The 21727-nt window shown below is 37.9% G+C and overlaps 1 protein-coding gene across 6 annotated transcripts in view; it reads left to right on the top strand.

Annotated features, from left to right (window-relative positions):
* The window catches only part of LOC126248925 (cyclin-dependent kinase 17-like), a 209359-nt gene extending 197264 nt beyond the window's left edge, over nucleotides 1-12095 (top strand). For all 6 annotated transcript variants that reach the window (XM_049950427.1, XM_049950422.1, XM_049950423.1 and 3 more), the window contains one exon: nucleotides 6484-12095. In XM_049950427.1, the coding sequence (XP_049806384.1) occupies nucleotides 6484-6593 (110 nt within the window). In that variant the 3' untranslated portion in view covers nucleotides 6594-12095. The remainder of the gene's footprint in view (nucleotides 1-6483) is intronic.
* The last annotated feature ends 9632 nt before the right edge of the window (nucleotides 12096-21727 follow it).

Below are 21727 nucleotides of genomic sequence, written 5' to 3'. Positions count from 1 at the left end.
AAACTGTTCGAGAATTCAGTATTCCAAGATCCACTGCGTCAAGTGTGTGCCAGGGATGCCAAATTTCAGGCATTACCTCTTACCAAGGACACTGCAGTGGAGACTGCCTTCACTTAATGATGGAGTCCAGTGGCATTTGGGTAGAGTTGTCAGTGCTAACAGACAAGCAAGACTACATAAAAAGGCCACAGAAATCAATGTGGGATGTGCAAGAAACGTATCCGCTAGGACAGTACAGCGAAATTTGACTTTAATGGGTATGGCAGCGGATAACTGATGCGAGTGCCTTTGCTAACAGCACGACGTCACGTGCAGCGTCTCTCCTGGGCTGGTGACCGTATCAGTTGGACTTAGATGACTGGAAAACTGTGCCCGTGTCAGATGAGTCCCGATTTCAGTTGGTAAGAGCTTGAGGTAGAGTTTGAGTGTGGGACAGACTCAACAAAGCCATAGACTCCTGCTGTCAACAAGGCACTGTGCAAGCTGTGGTGGCTGCATAATGGTGTGGGCTGTTTTTGCATGGAATGTACTGAGTCCTCTGATTCAACTGAATTGATCATTGACTGGAAATGGTTATGTCTGGATTCTTGGAGACCATTTGCAGCCATTCATGGACTTCATGATCCCAAACAATAATGGAATTTTTATGGATGACATTGTGCGGTGCCAGCGGACCCCATTGTTCATGACTGATTTGAAGAACATTTTGCACAATTCAAGTGAATGGTTTGCCCTTCAGTTTGCCCAACATGAATCCCATCAACCATTTATAGGACGTAATCGAGAGGTCAGTTCACACACAAAATCCTGCCCTGGCAACACTTTCACAATTATGGACAGCTGTAGAGGCAGCATAGCTCAGTATTTCTGCAGGGGATTTGCAACAACTTGAGTCCATGCCACATCTAGTTGCAGCATTACGCCGGGCAGGAGGAGGTCTGACAAAGTATTAGGAAGTATCTCATGACTTTTGTTGCCTCAGTGTATATAACCTTCAGGCAGCAGAATATAAGTGTCTCCTATTAAATTGACGACACTGTACCTATACCCTTCTCCCCAAAGAAAAGTAAACTATTTGATGTCTTCTGTGTTGTACATATATTTGGCTGATACAATAGCTAAAACTGCTAACACACACTTGTTTAGTTGTGGCACTCTTGACATATTTTGCTTTAACCCTCACCGTGAAGAAATATCATTGCAAGGATGCAACTACCAAACGTAGAAGAGATGATGACATGAAATTCCTGATCAGTAGATATTTCATCAATGCCTTGGATTAAATTTGTGCAGTTTTTCTTAGAATGTGAGCTTATTATGACACAGTTCACTATGATTTATCTGATGGATGTGAACTATACAGGATGGGATGAGGTTTGGCATGTATGTGTAGTTCCAGGATAGTTTTGTTTCTAGATGAGAACAATGGAGCTGTGGTAAAATGTGTGTGGCATTTTTTTCTGTCATAAGAGATACGTTTGGTGCACATAGGGGAGACAACATATTTCTGGAAGAGACTGCTACAGCCAAAGCTCCAAATGGAGCCTAGAAGAGCAGGAGAAGAATGTGTTAAAGGACTGGAAGCCAACATCTGTGAAAGTGAAGTGCGTTTGTCTACATCTGAGATCCCACGTCAGGCCATTATGCTTTTATTGGTCGAAGGTTGCTTGCCCAAGAGTGTCTGTCAGCAACCTGTATTTTGAGAACCATGCTTAGTCCAGTTCCATGCACTGGGATGATGAACAGATTCTCAGTGTGGTTTCTCAACAAGCATGGAAATTAATTCAGAATAAAGAATTTTGTAAATTGTTCCTACTCCCTCCAGCTGGGTAGAAAGTTAAACTTGGGGGGACAGATATAAATTTTAACTATCATACTATAGTGTGTCAAAGATAAAACTTATCTGTCAATTCTGTAGAGCTTCTATCATATATCACTAAGTTTCAGGGATTCTTTTTTTCTGTTAAAATTCTCTCTATGTTCATATATCTTAATGGTTTCTCGATATAACCTACATAAACCAGGGCTGTATAAGGAAGCCATCGAAGTATATAAATCTGGGGATAATTTCAACAGAAGAGGAGAAGCCATAAAACTTAGTGACACATGGACAGTAGCTCAACATAATTGTTAAATAAGTTTTATTTTTGACAGGTGACTGTTCAGTAGTTAAGTTTTGTCTTTGCGGATCATGTGTAAACTTCTACCACAGCCCTTTTTCATAGCATTTATGACGCACTCTGACATCTGACCTGTCAGTAGCAATACATTGCAGAACATAAGCACCTCTTAAGGTGCAGGTCTGGACAGAACACTAGAGCAAATAAGTTTCATGGACCACAGCCTTACAACCCATAAGATTTATGAGCAGCACGGGTCTAACCCAGAAAATATAAGGATGAGCATTATATTTTAATTATACTTGTACTTCAGAGATTTGTGTACAACCTAATTAGATTCAAATTAATCAAAGCATTCCTCCCATGAAGTTTCCACAAAACTAAATGGAATACTGTTAGATAGGGTGTTAATTGAATCTTCTATTTCAAAACCAAAGCCAGTAAAGGCATCGAGACCAAAAATGTTAGTTGCTACTGATGAAGGCACTACAAAATGTGTTATTACTGTACAGACATATTTATAGGTAATGATGACTGTTACTTTTACATTTAAATCAATAGTTGAGTGCAAAACAACATTTAGTTGCCTCCAGAGACAAAAAACTGATATGTCTGTACGTTTCAGCACCAATTAAGACTACAGAAGCTCGTATCCGCTTGTAAATCCACTTCCATGTTATTGATTACCACTGAGATCATTGGATTTAATGATGTTTTGATATTGGCAGGTAGCACAGTGCTTTATTGCATCATAATGCAGGCCATACAAGGCTTTGACATACAGCGCCCACATAACCACATTTGTTGCATGCAAAACGCAGTGTTATGCTGTGGCTGTTGTATTAGCTGTAATTGAAAGAAACACTTGGTGCAGGGTTTCCTTGTTTCCACAACACATTGCAAATATCATTATTACTAGAATTTCTGTTTACGTGGCATGGTATTTTTGCTTGAATTAGAATTGAGGGGGACCATTCCATTCAGTTGACTGTAGAGAACAACATTGCCTGAATGCATGTTTTCCATGCCTCAGTCATTGCTGGATGCATGTAGTACAGCTAATGTTGCAGTATTGCATGTGCTTTCCACACTGATGCAATTTCAAATGACTCAGTTATGTGAAGATCCTCACTTACACTACAGAATTTCTAGGAGTGCAAGCCATTAGTTTTGAGTTTCTAGTCACAACCTCTTTGTTGCAGCCTGACACAAGATACACAGATCACTGCTGCAAAAACATCTTATTTGTTGGCTGTAAGTACAGTAGAGAGTGAACATTATTGTACTGTCACCTCAAATCTCTGCCGATTGACAGAGGCAGAATCATATCACCATTCAGTCACATAGAACTCCAAATCGAAGACCTGATCCAGAAAGTGAAGTAACAGTTGTATTTATAAATTTGTGTTCAGAGGGTTCAGTTACAAGATGCATTTTGCCAGTTCATCTGCCAGGCTGTTGGGTATTTATTTTCTGTTGTGGGCTAACCGTCACCTCCATGTGATTTGTTTACCTCGATGTCACAGCAGCTGAAGGCAGAACACACTATTGCACAGACAATATTACCATCACACTCTATATCAGTTTCCATATCGCTGGTATGATGGGATTGTAAGAGGTCAGCTTGAGATTAAAGTCCTTCAGCTGCTAACAATCGCTAAAACAACATAAATCACCCTCTGTCTCTTACAATTAGAGTGAAATTAATGTCATAAACAAATTTTTGTGAAACCTTCTACAAACTCTCTGTCTTGTAACAACTGTTAACTTCTAATCATTAATTATTAGGACGTGAGCATCCATTAGCCTCAGTTTCTTGTCTTATGTCTTCCTTTTTCTGGAGTGATCATTTGCTTTCAAACTGGATGTATTGAGCACATTCAAGAAATCGTATTGGCTTTTTTAACAGATCTAAAAGTGGTTCCAGTAAACATCTGCATTCACATTGAATGCTCTCTGTTTTGATTTTCAGGTTTAGAAATCCGTACACTATATGCTCCATATTTCCTTGGCACATTGTGAGGTTTCAGTGCCCTCACATGTCTAGTTATGGGCATTTTGATATAATTTAATATTTTCTGTTATTTGCACGTCTGGTGGGTGGCATACCATATCTGACAGATCTTTGTCTAATAGTAACGGAGTTTGGGTCGACAGTTTTGCACGTGATTGGTATGAGAGTAACAGGGTCTCGCGGCAAAGGACAGTAAGAGTATTAGGGGAAGTTGTAAAGTTCAACGTGGCATGAAATGACATGATTGTTGATGTATGGAGTAGTGTTCATCAGAATGTGCTAAGTTACTGTGATCTGAATAAATTCAGTGTATATCATATGTAAAACTGACATTAAATCAAAAGAAAACAAATGCTCCTCATGTCCGATCCCAAATGAGAAAAGTCACTTTTGTTGGTTGTGAAATGGAAGAAGTTAATATGGTGGTATTAAGCTTCTAATAGAGGCAGGAATCATTAAAATATGCTCGACATTGCTGTCAGAGTTTGCCAGTGGATTTGTCTCATGTAGTGGCATCCTTGTATGAGGTGACTCAACTTTTGCATCTGTGATCACTCCTGCTCCCCCAAATATATTGCAGTCATCTGGATAAATATTTGATGGAGAATTATTGCCCATCCATGAAAAGAATTGAAGCAGATGTGTGTGGAGTGATGCTAGACATTCAAAAATATTTCACAACTGTTCATTCAGATTCAGATCGAGACTCTGATTAGTCTAGCTCATAACCAGTACATTTTTGTCGTGAAGTTGTAATCCTTCATGACATGGTATGTCTCATAATTGGTGCTCATTCTCTGCTTGTTCATTGGTGGTTAAAAGAAAGTAAATGGCCAGAGGACCGATGTAACATACTGTCTTCACTTTGTGATAGACCATAACTGCTCCAAAAGGAAATTTCATTGTAGCACAGTGTAAGCTGATAGAGGCCATTCATCAAACCTGAAGGTCTCTTCCATCCCCCCCGTGGCACCATACCTATGACATATTGTTGTTAATTAGCCTGGAAACTTCATTATATACTCACATGGTGGTGTATTTTGAACCTTTCGTCCAATGCATCACATGTCAGTGACTGCTTGACCCAGGAAACGAAGTCAAAGCAGAACTGTTACAGTTGAGAATAAACACTAATACCATATGGGGTGTTTGAATGAGAGTGGCAATGGACAATTGCTAGTTTGTCAAATGGCATTTTCAGAACTTCATTATCTGGTAAGTTCAAAACCTGAGGTCAGTGTTGGTTTGTGTGTATTGCATTATGTGTTGATTTGACCATGAAAAACAGGAACATGATACAGGGTGTTTGGGAATGCCTGTTACAAATTTTTAGGACTTGCAGAGGGGAGTGAGTGCATAATATTTTGAATAGGAACCCGTGTCCAGAAATATACTGTTCCTGTGCTACAGTCATTTGAAAACATGTTTGCTATGTAGGTATACAACAGGTTAGTCATGGTTGGAAGTAGTTATGTTGGATCAGCTAGTGTTATTTGATGTCTGTCCCACTTCTCTGACCTGGTTCAAGCCTTATTCATGTGTCTGTGAGTGTTAAAACAAATCAGTTGAGTACATGTTTGCAGAATACACCAACACGATCCTTCTGAATGGCGAAGCTCACAGTAATGAAAGGGCTGCTGTTTCTTTTCTCTAGATCGTTGTTCACAATGTCTGTGTCTATCGCATATCCTTTTTGCCACATTTACACAATGGCTTCGAGAAAAGGTACCTTCACCATCAGCAGGCGTGACTGTGGTACTCCAAGGAGATGCCGCACACCCGAATTGGAAGGGGTTGTTCTGCATCACGCTGAAGAGATCCCATCATCAAGTACATGTGGAATTTCTTTGGCTGTTAGTGAGTGGAAGTGTACTACAAGTGGTGTGGAATTGTAAAACAGGTGATGTACTGGGTCAAGCATTACCAACGTGTTTTCATATGGTTGTAGCATGGAAACGGTACTTTCCTGGGCATGGATTAGAAGTCAGAATATTATCTACTCACCCCCCTCTACAAGTTCTAGAAGTTTGTAATGGGAATTTCTGAACACACTGTAAATGTGTTCATGAGGGCTGTAGCCTCTCCCACTTTGTTCCATCGCTGACATGCATTCAGCTGAACGTGTTAAAAGTCCCTTAACTCCACTGAAGAGCTTATTTCCAGCCACCATATTATTTTTTTGTAATAGAATACGTTACTTATATTCTTCTTGCATTGGGCAGTTTTTCTATGTGTACTATGTTCTGTGAATATAATTTTTGTCCTAGAGTGTAAGAAAGTATTGCGTTTATTGAAAGTGTTCCGATTTTGGTTTGGAAAAATTAACTTTTTATGCTTTTTTGTTTCTAGTTGCTTCTATCTTTACGATTCCTGGAATACAAATTACTAGAGATCCTGGATCTCATTTCCCAAAGTCAACAACAAATGGGAGAAATCGCCGGCAGAGTATGTTGTTATGAGACCCTGCTCAATGTAGAAGAATACATTGTAAATAGTTTTATTATTGACTGTGCATTCAGACAGGACGACTACTGAAAATAGTAAATACGTTATTTTTTGATGATCATATTACCTGTGCCTGTTAGAAGTGTGTGGAAATGTTTACTTTTTACCGTATTTCAATATTCTCAGAAAAAGGTGCAAGATTGATGCAGTCTTCTCTCTGAAGTTGATAATTCATTGGAAGAACAGAATTACTTGAGTGTGAGAAATTTTTATTGTTTTATTGAAAGTGTATATATCTATATATGGATCAGACACACAATGTGAATGAAGGTCATTTCAAAGCAGAATGTTATTTTGGCAAACTATTTAAGTAGCTGCCATTTTTCCAAATAATGATTGAAAGTTTTTCTTGGTAGTAAATGAGTAGTACTTTTAGTACATGGTTGATTATTTGTTGTGCTTATAAACAAAGCTGACTACATGTCCGAAATTGTTTCTGAAGAACCTGACTACCCATGCTGGTCATGGAATGGTGAGCAAGGCCCATGTATACACATCACACTGTGTGCAGACTACAACTGCTTAGTTGTGAAAATTGTCTGTTAGTGGTGAAAATGCAAAAAAGTTAATACACTTTTGTCATGCAAGAGAATTTTTATAGTATTTCAGTAGTTACAAAATGTGTCTAGCTGCTGCTGAAAACTCTGTGAAGTATGACAAATCTGTGTCACCTCATTAAATATGTTATCTCACCATACTGGTCATAAAATGTTGAGGCCCACATCATCACATCAGTTTTATGGAAAGAATTCCTTGATGTTCAGATAATTCCAGTTTGTGTGTGATTCCCATTTCATGCCATCCTTAAGGTGTAGGACAAAAGACACTGGCTTTAAATTTTCTCATGGGCAAATTTTATTTTTATGTTCCTCATTATTAATATTCATTCATTTTAATCTTCTTTGCACTCTCTTTAGATAAGTGATAAGTTTCAGAAGTTCTGCATATTCCTGATGTTTTGCCAGTACCAATAACTATGTATGCTTTACTACTTCATACTTACCAGATGTGGCAGGAAAGGGAACAGCTTACCTAAAACTGTGTGACATTAGAAATTATGACATGTTCACTATAAGTGCAAACTGTATGGGTATTGAATGTGGTGCATCTCCAGTTTATTTAAAGCATTGGTGTAAATCTACAACACAGATGCCAAAAAAGATTATTTCAAGTGCAATAAAGATTATTGTGTCATCTCGCTTTATATATCTGTTAATGATGATGATGGCAGCAGTTTTGACTCTTTCGTACTATTTCCCTAACTAATGAATTTTTGTTTACAGACTCTTCTGAACCTGATAGGTGACATTCTGTGTGACCAGTGAATGGGAAGGGATTTGTAATTTATCAGATCCTGACATTTCGAATGGAGTGGTGTTTATTTCATTTTTAAAAAATAAAAAAAGCTTCTGTGTTGATTTCTTAAAATTTCTTGGTCTTCAAAATGCTTTAAATGAAAAGCTTTTGCCTCATGAAATGAGAAGTTACATCTTATGATTGTACATGACAAACTGATTTTGTAATCCTCTTGTAACACCTTTCATTATTATTGTTCTTCAAGTATCCATCAACCAGTTAAAATGTGCCTTATTGGTTATGGATCTCCCGTTTTCCTCAAGACAGAAATGTCAATATTAAAATTTTAGTCACATTTCTGGAAACAGATAGCTTGATATAAACTTGTGCTCATGTGTACTTCATAGATCAACTCCGTGTGTGTGTGTGTGTGTGTGTGTGTGTGTGTGTGTGTGTGTGTGGTGTTGATCAAAAAGGGGATTTACCATTTCTCCCAATAAGAAGCAAGGGTATGTAGTTGTGATCACTTTTCTTTTATTCTGGTTGAAACAAACTGGCTACAATCATTCTAATTTGTGATGACTGCCAGATTTTATACACTGCAAATCTCTTACTTTCCATTTTAGATACTACTGTCTACTGTGTGTCCAGTTTGTCTTATGTACACCACAATTACAAAGAATTGTTGACATTGCAATCTTGTTTAGAAAATTTCATCTGTATTTGAATTGGCCATTAATTCTAGCCATTGCATTGAAAACAAAATCTAGAAATAATTTTCCAAAATCACTTCCAGTTTTCCATTAGTGTTAATATGATCTTGCAAAAATGTGTTAGCAGTCATATGAGGAAAATTGTTTTTATGAATGCTGAACACTTCACAATGTGTGAATATATCAACAGTGCTATTATAGTTGATTTATTTCACAATAGTTTTTTTGTCATCATTTAAAAAATTCTGTATGCAGAAGATTTCTTTTCAGCTGCTTGCAGCTCCTCTTTCTGCAACATTTGCTGGAAAAAGAAAGTTATCATTTCAGAAATGATGAATTTATCCACAAAACACTTCCACTGGCAACAACAGCGATTATCATATCTCTTTATGTTGAAAGAAGAGATTATTGTGATTTTGACATTTATTTTGTCAATGACATAGTATCATAAAATAATTTCATATTCTGACACACAAAATATTTTGTTAGGTTTTTATTTATTTATTTATGTTTAGATACCTACAATATACTGACAGTTTCCTCAAGCAAGAAAAGTAAGATGTTATCTAAACTAATTTTGAATAAAATACATCTTTACTTTAAAGTTTTTTAATTGGGATTAATATTAGTAATGACTGTGGTATTAGATATTGTGATCTGTAGCCAGAAATTTGAACTGCTATACTCATTTCAGATCACTCCCAAAATAAATGAAATAATTGTGCCCATAGTTTGTCATTTTTATATATACATATCTTTCAGGTCCCTAAGTTTGTTAGCGTTGTGTGCCTATGACCCATACTTTGTGCACACTAAAGTGTACCTTTTTCTGTTTGAGTTTCAGAACAACATTTTAGTTATTTATGCTGGCTTTTGGACATTATCCTTATATTTCTAGACAATAGATTGTATGGTTGTTGAATTTTTGTCACTAATTGTAGTTTATGGTGAGCCTAGCTTTGTTGCTGTTTTTGTGCAAAAGCTGTTACAGTCAAAGATTCACATTCCATATATTGACACATGTAGATCCTACAAAATGTGTTCATTATGTTCCAGAAGGTGATACCAGCTTATATTTAAATTGTATAGATTAGTGAATTTGGAAAATATTTGTTACTTTTGGCAGAAGATTAAGACAGCTTCTTGTTCTGTAAAATTGCAGAGTGTATTTCACACTGGTACCTGCTTAGCATGTTGCATTTGTAACTGTTTGTAGGCTCCGTCATCAATAATCTCTTTGTTACTGAAAAAAAAATCCTAAACAGATTTTCTTTTCTCTAATGAAGCTGTTGATATTAAGTTGAAGAGTAAAGCAAAGCAATTACGCTCTTACCATTGTTCTGCCTAGTCATCAAACATTTCTTTACTTTTCACTACAAAAGTGTAATTTTTATGCCATAAATGCCTTGTATTGCTCCTAATATAGGCAACACTTTTCACTATTCTAATACAAGATTTTAATTAAAGAAAAATAAGTAACTTTTGTTCCTAAATGTGATGAAAATTTCCCTTTCATGTGTAATTTCAAAGTGATTGTATTTTGTGTTTTCCATATTCTAAGTAAATTATCAAGCTATCTTTATTTATAAAATAATTACTTGCTTATTTCTTAAATAAACTGTTTCCAGTGTTACATTCAATATACATTTTATCTCTCTTTTCTTTAAAATTTCTCTTCAAAATCATTGTTCTTTATGACGGAAGGGTAAGAGTATTATTTCTTTCTGGTTCATAAGTAATTGGTTTACTTGGAAGTTTTGCAGTTTATTATGAAATTGCCAAATATCGCAGTTGTAAATGTATGCTACATTATTGACTTTATAATCATATCAATATATGTGTAATTATTCGTTTTGAGACTTTAAGTCCTTAAAGAATGCCTTCTCTATATTTTCCAATATCTTATTTTTCATACTTAAACCTATTATCTTTAAAAGATTTTTGCAGACTCGTCTAATATTAAATATTGTTGGAGTATAGTGTTAAACAGCAGATCCTGTTGTAATGTGAATTAATGCCTCCATTGTACAAGTTTTTCTTGAACAGTTTTATCTGAAAGAGGGTATACTTCATGTTCTGAGCTATGCATTATAGATGTTTAAGCGGCCACAAAAATTACATTCTCAATTAATATCATCACTAGAATTGTATAGATCAGTGAGGTACTATAATGTATCCATAAATAATCAATCACTGTAATTGTTGTGAATGATTTGGAGCTTTGAATAATCCCACATTCATTTCCTTTGTGTTCAAACTGATTTTATATTGTAATTAATCAGCGGAAACCTCACCATAAAGTCAGAAGTTGTACAAGGACCTTGTCTGTGTGCTAACAACTAATGTAAAATAACATAATTATGAAAAATCAGAATGTACAAATGTGTGTTAAGAGATTAAACTACTTCCTGCCAGAAATACTAACATCCTTTGATAAGGAATTTTGAAATGTGGAAAAATCACATTGATAGTGTTCACTATTCTTTTAGTATGAATATGAGCAGAACTTCCCATCTGGTCACTCACTACAGATGACAAAATTTTCTATTTATTTTTGGCATTAAAGCTCCAAGTCATTCCATTTGGACGATGGTATTATTCAGCACTTACTTTAAACTAATTACAAAAGTGGTTTTAGTAGATGAAAATCGATAAGGCATGAAAGCATATGTGAGCTACAAATTAACACTCTGTATCTCTTATACTGCTCTAGATGAAGAATCAAGAGTTATTCATTGGTCAGACCTTATCTTTGCTCTTCCTTGTCCAGACATACTGTAAGATGTTAGGTTCTTCAAATATGTGCTTTAGGTGCACTTTTTGTGATAATTGTGGTTAATAATTTTGAATCCATTTCAGCTGTGAAAAGAAAAATATCATCTTGTATTTTGAAAATCAGTATTTAATGTGTTATTTTCTGAGGACAGTCTTTTGTGAGCTTTTATGTACAGCTCTCACATAGGAAAGAAGTGAACTCATTGTTGAAGTTGAGAAAATTATTTCTCACTATTTCCATTTGCATTTATTATAACTGTCTCAGTTTTCCTAAGTAGTTGATTTATTTCACAGCAATATTGTTTTAGGAAGTATTGCTAGACTGTTTGCTATTTTATGTTACTGCCAGTTTTGTGTATTAAGTTGTCCACTGATATTGTTGAAAGTGGTTACTGATTTTCAGTTAGTATGTAGAAATGTACACTCCAGTGGATCCTGGTCATCGTCAGTGCACAGTGCACAGTCGTGCTTTGAGGGAGGAACTGTAATAAGTGTACGAGTGTTCACAATGGAATTGTGTAGTGAACTCAGTTTGGCTGTGACATTAATCCAAAGAAATATGTGCTGTGGGCATTATGGAACATGGAATTAAAATAAATGTGTCAGATAAGTCCGAGTTCATGTAAAGTTTTACTGTGTGCATAAGGAGTCCCATTAAAATGAGCAAAGTTATGTTTTGTTGTTCATCACTTTAACCTTTCTAAATATGTAAGTTTTACTAATGCAAGAATGGAATTTATGGCCATGTTTGAAACTTATCATCATTAGGAGATCCATTTACAGTAATGAACATTGAAATACTATAAATTGCAGGACTGAAACAATATTAAAAAATGAGATTTGGTAACCACTCAATTTCAGTTGAATTGTTGTTGTCACAAAGATGCAGTTAAAGATTATATGAGCCCAAAAATTTTCCTGTGTACACTGGTCTAGTTTGTTTTACACACACACACACACACACACACACACACACACACACACACACACCTGTGACACGAGGATTAGCCAGACAAGTGTAAAAAGTCAACAAGTTTCTCAGCAACCTTGATTTATCAAGATATTGTGAAAGTAGTTTCATTTGAGTCCAAACAGAGGTTAAACACTTACTGAGAATAAAAATAAAACAGTCATGTCCTGAAACATTTTTTAGGCCGATCTCTATTAATGAAGCTAGGAGTTTAATTTCTTCGTGACTGGGTAAGTTTGTAATTTATTAAGGGTCTTGATAGTGTAGCCCTTAAAATGTTATATCACTAATGTGGTTTTTGAAAAAACCTTACTTTCCAACACTGCTTAATCTGTCATTTACTACTCTTATAACATTCCTAAAAAATCCTGTAAATGGTACTGTTGTTACATTTTAGTTTCTTTCAAGCCAAATGTGTGGCTTGGTAGAATTATTTCAGACAGATTACTTGCCTGGCTGAGATCCTCAAAAGCATTTGGTGGAGTGCCATACTGTTGACTGTTAACAAAGGTTTGAGCATAATGAATAGGTTTTCAGACATGTGAGTGGCTTGAAGCTCTCTTAAGTAACAGAACCCGTACGTAGTCCTTGTTGGCAAGTGTTCAGTCGAGATAAAGGTGTCATCAGGAATGCTATAGGTAAGTATGATAGGACCACTCTTGCTCTTTATATATGTTAATGATCTGACAGATAAAATGGGTAGCGAGCTGTGACCGTTTGCTGATGACGCTGTAGTGCATGGGAAAGAGTCAATGTTGAGTGACCAGGAGGCTACAGAATGACTTGGATGGAATTTCTATTTGGTGTGATGAGTGGCAGCTTGATATAAAGGTGTAAAAATGTAAGGTAATGCAGATCAGTAGGAAAAACAATCCTGTAGTGTTTGAATACAGTAATAGTGGTGTGCTGCTTGACGTAGCCATCTTGATTAAAACATCTACAGAAATGGAATGAAAACTTAAGGTCAGTTGGGAAGGCAAATGGTTGACTTCAATTTATTGGTAGAATTATGTGAAAGTGAAACTCATCTATAAAGGAGGCTGCATACAGAACATTTGTGTGACTCTTTCTTTAGTACTGCTCACCAGATCAAGTTAAAGGAGCACAACAAAGCAGTTAAGAGGCTTGCTACTATATATTTCATCAGTAGGTTCAGTCAGCACAAGAATATTACGGAAATGCTCCAGTGTAATGTAGGCAGAAAACTACTGAGAAAGTTTAGAATAAGTGGTGTTTGCAGCAGATTACAGAATGACCCCACTGCCATGCATATCACATAAAGGCTGTGAAGACAAAAAGAGAGAAATCAAGCTCGTATGGAAGTGTATAGAGAGTCATTCTTCCCCATTTCATTTGCAAGTAGAACAGTAAAGGGAATTGCTTGGAATGGTACAAGGTACCCATTACCATGCACCTTATTGTGGCTTGTGAAGTATGTACAAGGTTATACAACATAGTAATGTCTCTGAGTTTTTTTTTATGTGAAAACTCTTAAAGCTTTTTAAATAAAACAAACATTGTTAACATTCTACTTCTTTATTACTCATCTCTACATTTTTATCTAGATTAGAATGTTAATTTATGTAAATTAGACTGTCATTAAAGTGTATTGTTATAAATTTCCTGTATCTGATAAAATCACTCTCACACTATAGTTAAAAATTCCTGTTTATGGGCTTTATTCACATCACTTAACATTTCATGTTAATAGCTTTTGTAAAAGTATGACTCTACATGTAATGTGAGTAGTCTCAAAATAGCACCAGAAAGGAACAGGAACCAGTACCAAAAACAAAAAACTGGAAATTAGAACACAAGGAAAAAAAGTACACTACTGGCCATTAAAATTGCTACACCAAGAAGAAATGCAGATGATAAACAGGTATTCATTGGACAAACATATTATACTAGAACTGACATATGATTACATTTTCACGCAATTTGGGTGCATAAATCATGACAAATCAGTACCCAGAACAACCACCTCTGGCCGTAATAACGGCCTTGATATGCCTGGGCATTGAATCAAACAGAGCTTGGATGGCTGCCCATGCAGTCTCAACATGATACCACAGTTCATCAAGAGTAGTGACTGGCGTATTGTGACGAGCCAGTTTTTAATTGGTGAGAGATCTGGAAAATGTGCTGGCCAGGGCAGCAGTCGAACATTTTCTATATCCAGTAAGGCCCGTACAGGACCTGCAACATGCGGTCGTCCATTATTCTGCTGAAATGTAGGGTTTTGCAGGGATTGAATGAAAGGTATAGCCAATGCGCGTAACACATCTGAAACGTAACGTCCACTGTTCAAAGTGCCGTCAATGCGAACAAGAGGTGACCGAGACGTGTAACCAAAGGCGCCCCATACCATCACGCCGGGTGATATGCCATTATTGCGATGACAAATACACTGTTCCAATGTGCGTTCACCACTATGTCGCCAAAAATGGATGCGACCATCATGATGCTGTTCACTGAACCTGGATTCATCTGAAAAAATGACGTTTTGCCATTTGTGCACCCAGGTTTGTCATTGAGTACACCATCGCAGGCGCTCCTGTCTTTGATGCAGCGTCAAGGGTAACTGTAGCCATGGTCTCCGAGCTGATAGTCCATGGCTGCAAACGTCGTCGAACTGTTCGTGCAGATGGTTGTTGACTTGCAAACATCCCCATCTGTTGACTCAGGGATCGAGATGTGGCTGCACAATCCATTACAGCCATGTGGATAAGATGCCAGTCATCTCGACTGCTAGTGATACGAGGCTGTTGGGATCCAGAACGGTGTTCCGTATTACCCTCCTGAACCCACCGATTCCATATTCTGCTAACAGTCATTGGATCCCGACCAACGCGAGCAGCAATGTCGCGATACGATAAACCGCAATCGCGATAGGCTACAATCCAACCTTTATCGAAGTCAGAAACGTGATGGTACGCATTTCTCCTCCTTACATGAGGCGTCACAACAACATTTCACCAGGCAACACCGGTCAACTGGTGTTTGTGTATGAGAAATCGGTTGGAAACTTTCCTCATGTCAGCACGTTGTAGGTGTCGCCACCGGCGCCAACCTTGTGTGAATGCGCTGAAAAGCTAATCATTTGCATATCACAGCATCTTCTTCCTGTCAGTTAAATTTCACATCTGTAGCACGTCATCTTCGTGGTGTAGCAATTTTAATGGCCAGTAGTGTATTTTATCGAGGTGGGTGGGTTGGGGGGGGGGGGGGGGGGGAGAAAAAGATATTTGTCTTATTTGTGTAAGTTAATCTTTTCAGTTGCCTCAGATTTTTAGCCTATTTTTTTGTCTTCTGCTTTAGATCCAAGTTTACATATTATATGCAAAGGTATGAAAACATTGATTTAATTTTGCAATACAATGGAATTACTTGGTGGTGAGTGACCATATTTTTTTAATGTCCTAAATGCACCTAATTTTTAATGTAGTTCACTTATAGACAAATGTAGTCTGTTCAAAACATTTCCAGTAATATCTGTGCTTGAACTGCATTTCTGGAAGATCTGCAACCACTTTATGACTGAATTTGAAACAATTGATGTGCGTATATGTAGGAGTAGATAAAATTCAGAAGGCACCAAATCCAGTGCATAGTATGGATGTTCAGTAGCTTCTACTTAATGCTTCAGTTATCCCATTGCTAAAGCATCTTTTAGGATGACAAATTATCATTATTATTATTATAATTATATTTATTTTCATTTGAGGCCTTTTCTCTCCCATGTTTTTCATCTGCAACCTCTGACAATAGAGTTTGGTGAATGAAGTCGGAACGATAGCTCAGAAAACACTGGTGGCTCATAACGCTGCACCTGCATAGTGGCTGTTGTTGACAATGTGCCCCCACCGTAGTTCACTTGGGCATCGTGTGTGTTTCGTGTTAGGCCTGTTGGACAAAGTGCTTGTTTAGTGCGTTGGTTGTGAACTGAGAACAGGGCAATTCTGCCTGAGGGAACGACATTGAATGTTGCATGGTAAGTTGAAATTGACCCGTTTCATGCAGCGACCCCAGTATGCACAAAAAGGGTCCTGGTTTTTTGTTCACGACAACGCTCACCCATACACAGCCAATATTGTCAAACTTCCTGGCAAAAAAGGGGGTGGTGCAACTTGAACATCCACCATACTTGCTCGATTTAAATCCTTCAGACTTCTTCCTATTCCCTCGACTGAAACTCGCTTTGAAAGAAAAAAGATTTGATGATATTCCTGACAACCAACGAAATGTGACTTGGCTTTTGAACACCATCCCAAAGGAGGACTTTGTGCAAAGTTTCCAGGACATGTATCGCAGAGCTCAACAGTGCATAGTTAGGAGAGGTGACTATTTTGAAGGACAGTAAGATAACTGTAGTTCATAGTTCATCTATGTTAATTTTACAGGACGATTCACCAAACTTTATTGTTAGAAGTTGTATTTGGGCCAGAAGAATTGTGTGTTATTCGTCAGTTATTGTTTTATCCTTTGCGCAAGGTAAACAGTTTGAAGAATCCTTTATGAATTCCATTTTCACAGCATTTCTTACACATGAAATTGCCTTTTTTCCCCTTTCTTTTGGTGCAAAGTGTTTCCAGTTCCTAACCGCTGCTTTGAGTGCATTTCTGTTTCTGACATGAGGTGGCGGACCCACATCTTTGTAAAATTGCATTTGCACATGTGCTTTTGGACGCATTCAACAAATGTACCATCCACAATGTTTGTTCATAGTTGTTTCTTCCTATAAAATGTATGATCCACTTTTACTGCTCCTGCCTACAGTGTCAGTTATTTCATTCACCTTTAAATGATTGATGTGATTGATGCTGTGCAGTTTCTCAATGTTTTCAACTGTGGCTGCAGTTTTGGAGTGCCCTGTATCTGGATTAACTTTTAAGAGAAGAATGGCCACATTGAATACAGTTACCCATTTAGTAATCATGGAAAGTGAAGAAGTAGACTCTTTCTAAAACTTTGTTAATTTCTGATGAACTTTCTTTAGCAATAAACTGTCCAAAACAAATAATTTTATACAGGCACAGTTGTCCACTTTGAACAAAACTAGCATAACCCAACTCCTTTGGAAAGCTGTTTAAACAAAACTATTCCATATATTATCCTTACACTTGATTTATATAGTTGTGCAATGTGTACCAAAATGTGTGGGTCGAATTGCTAATGACAACAGTAAGTGTTATTATTATTGTTAAATGTTTGAATCTCTGCTAAAAAACAGTCAGTGTCTAAAATTTTACTGGTGTTATTGAAGGGAGTGACCAGTAAATATCGACTACCCGACTCCCAAAAAAATCTGTGAAAGCAGTCACATACATAAAGTATCAGGGAGTGTGTGTATGGAGAGATTTAAAGTGCAATGACCACATAAAACTTGTATTAGTGGAAGAAGTTGCCAGACTGAGTTCCATTGAAAGAAACCTGAAGAATGGTTGGAAGTTATCCCACAAAGGAGTCAGCTTACAGAACCCTCATTTCACAATATTTTGCTTTTGCTCTTCAGTCTAGAACCCTTACCAAATAGGATTGATAGAGGAAATAAGAAGACACAAAGAAGAGGAGCATATTTCATCATGTGACTGTTTAATAAGTGTGAAAGTACCATGGATATTCCTACAAACTCCAGTGGTAGGCACTAGATAGCTGTTTTGCATCAGTGTGGTTTGTTCCAGGAGTGAATATTGCTAGACAATTCAACAGACATAGTGCTTCTCCTACACTTATATTGAAAAAACACCATGAAGCTAAAATAGATGAAATTTAAGGCTTGCCAACAGTCTTCCTCATACACTATTTGCAACTGGTAGGGGTTAGGAGGGAAGTGATAGTGAAGCCTGAAGTACCAACCACCACATTGCAAGGTGGCATTCAGAGTATGGTTGTAGCTGCATATTTGTGCTCAGTCAGCTAGTTAACTGAGCAGCTGTACTTTTATTACTTATTCTCTCTCTAAACACTCATTGAACTCTAAACTTCCTTCATCCTCTATAACTTCTTGTATCTTTTATAATGGCAACCATCTTTGCCATTATATTGAAACTGTTTACACATTATGTATTGTGTACAGAAATTTCAAGGAAAATCCTCCTTCCGGATACTGTCTTTGCTGTCTTTAATTTTTCAGTGAGCTGCAGTGTTAACTTTCACTTAAGAAAATTGTTTTAAAGAAATTAGAAACATTAAAGGGTATTCAGAAAATACTTTTCTCAGCACCACTACAACCATTTTCAGTAGCTATATACATGCTGAAAGTCGCACTAAGAGCTAGTTACAACTTCAGTAAATTGATTACGAACAACTCATTGAAACATAGCCAGATGTGCAGCTCAGTGAAAAACCACTGGCCCTCCAATGTCAGGGTGTCCAGCATCCTGAAAAACAGGGAAAACTCAGAAATTTTTTGCATTTTGCCTAAAAAACCATGGAAAAGGCTTGGTGTCTAATTCAATTTTGGACAAAGGCATTTGCTTGCTTTCTGCTTGGCTTGATGCAGCGCTGTGCTCACTGTTCAGCCTCAGCTCTGTGCTGCGAGTCCAACATCCACCAGGGTTTTGGCATCCCCCTAACTCCTCCCTTTGATGAATCCAATGGAGTGGTCAGCCATACAGCACAGCCTGCTTGAGTCCAGACAAGCTGTGTGGAAGTATGTCAACAGCTACCGATCTGATGGCATTTTGTACATATAAGATTGATTATAGATCTTTAGGGATGGACACAAAATAAAGTAATTAGAATACTAACAAACAGTCATTTGGCTTTGGCACGCAGTTGTTGATTTGGTTAACACTGAGCTGAAGCCTGCAGGGGGAACAGTGCAACAAAGGTGGCTAGAGGGAGAGTGAGGGCTGTGGAAATAGCTTCTTGGGGAATGAGCGTGAGGCAACTGTTTGAATCATTCCTATCCTCACTAGCTAATGTTACTGTTGCTGCTGTGTGTTGTAGTCAACATAAATTTTGTTTGATTACATGCAAGTGAGAAAGATATTAGTGCTTTAATTTGGACCCACTCAAAGAGAGTCGTAGGTCAGGGAGTATGGAACTTTGTCATAAGTGTAAGTTGAGTTTTTTTAGTGGCTTTCCATGTTTGTGAATTCTTAGCCACATTTCACTGTTGTTTAGGTACAATCCTGTCTAATGCATATGTTATCTCAGGGTATTGCAGAGCACACTGAAAAATTCAGTATTTGATTCATGCTCTGTAAAACCATCTTCTCGCTCAGCAGTATAGGCAAGCAAACCTTGTCCAGTCACGAAAGGGAAAGAAGCATGCTGGGCTCAAGGAAGAGTATAATGTCTATATCCGTCTTAATCACCACAAATAGCCTTGATTCCAATGCTTCTGCATCAGACGTAGCCCTTGCGTTGCTGCCTGCCACCTCTGGATCCATTCTGCTGATTGATCATACCCTTGATTCAGCAAGTGAACTGGGAAACAAAATTACCAGTTTGAATTAAGAAAACTAGTATTTCTGATTAGCCTCTGTGTATTTTTTGTGTGCTGCAGTGCAGATGTGGAATGCATCATGCAGTTCTGGTGTATCTCACAACCAAGTGCTACCCCGAGGCAATTGCATCAAGCACCTGCTGCAGGAACTTGCGGCGGCAGTTGGCAGTGCTAGATTATGTGCAGAGGGATGCATGATGAAGACGGGGATCAGTTTGTATCTTTTGGCTGCTGTGAGACACTAATCTTCTCGAGACATTGGCAGCTTGTTAATCTCTCACCAGATGTGTTCCCAGACAGTAACATTGCCTCCAACATGCAGCTACAAAAGTCAAAAGCAAATTATGGCATTGTGTTGATTAGAGCCGTGTTTCACTAAACAGCTACAGGATACACTGAGATGTTAAAAGTCATGGGATACCTCCTCATATCATGCCGGACCTCATTTTTCCAGGCATAGTGCAGCAACTTGACATGGCATGGACTCAAAAAATTGTTGGAACTACCCTGCAAATATATTGAGCCATGCTGTCTCTATAGCCATCCATAACTGCAAAACTGTTCCCACTGCAGGATTTTGTACACGAACTCACCTCTCAACTATGTCTCATAAATGTTCAATGGGATTCATTTTGGGCAATCTGTGTGGCAAGCTATTCGCTCAAATTGTCCAGAATGTTCTTCAAATAAATTGTGAACAGTTACGGCTTGGTGACACAGTTCATTGTCATCCACAAAAATTCCATCGTTGTATGGAAATGTGAAGTCCATGAATGGCTGCAAATGGTCTCCACTTAGCCAAACATAACCAGGGACGCAGTCCATTCCATGTAAACACAGCTCGCCCCATTGTGGAGCCATCACCAGCTTGCACAGTACCTTGTTGACAACCTGGGTCTATGACTCAGTGGAGTCGAACCCTACCATCAGCTCCTACCAACCAAAATTAGAACTCATCTGACCAGGTCACCGGTTTCCAGTCATGCAGTGTCCAACCGATGTCATGAGCCCATGAGAGGTGCTGCAGGTAATGCAGTCCTGTTAGCAAAGGCACTCGCTTTGGTCGTCTGCTGCCATAGCCCATTAACACCAAATTTCGCCCCAGTGACCTAGTGTATATGTCTGTTCAACATCCGACATTGATTTCTGCAGTTATTTCACAGTGTTGCTTGTCTGTTAGCACTGACAAATCTTTGCAGAAGCTATTGCTGTAGGTCGTTAAGTGAAAGCCATCTGCCACTGCATCACCCTTGGTGAGAGGTAATGTCAGAAATTTAGTACTCTTAGCACTCTCTTGACACTGTGGGTCTTGGAACATTGAATTCTCTAATGATTAGCGAAATGGAATGTCCCATGTGTCTAGCTCCAACTATCTTTCTGCATTCAAAGTCTATTAATTACCATCATGCAGCAATAATCACATTGGAAAACACATGAATCACAAGGGTACAGATGACAGCTCCGCCAATGCACTATCCTTTTACTCCTTGTCTACGCGATACTACCGCCATATGTATATGTGCCCATCGCTAGCCTATGACTTTTGTCACCTCAGTGTGTTGTTTCTTCGTGAAACATGGTAGTGACTGAGTTTGATCTGTTTGTATGCTTTTGGAATGGCACGTTGTACAAAGTTTTGAGCAGAGTTTTTGAAAAACAAATGCTGCAAAAGATTTAGTTACAGGATTTGAGGTAGGTGCATCCCATTCTAAGGTAAATCTGAAAAGGCAAGTAGATCAGGTACCCATCGATGACCCCAGGGTTAATAAATCATTCCTAAGACAGCTGAAAGCCAAGCTCAAAGTCAAGGCTAATCCAGAGAGTTCTGTGGTTTTGTACTTAGGGACAAGTGGCTCACATAAAGTGCATGGTAACTTG

Source organism: Schistocerca nitens, chromosome 3 (genome assembly GCF_023898315.1).
Source record: "Schistocerca nitens isolate TAMUIC-IGC-003100 chromosome 3, iqSchNite1.1, whole genome shotgun sequence".
Taxonomy (NCBI): Eukaryota; Metazoa; Arthropoda; class Insecta; order Orthoptera; family Acrididae; genus Schistocerca; species Schistocerca nitens.
This window is presented reverse-complemented; position numbering and strand designations above follow the sequence as displayed.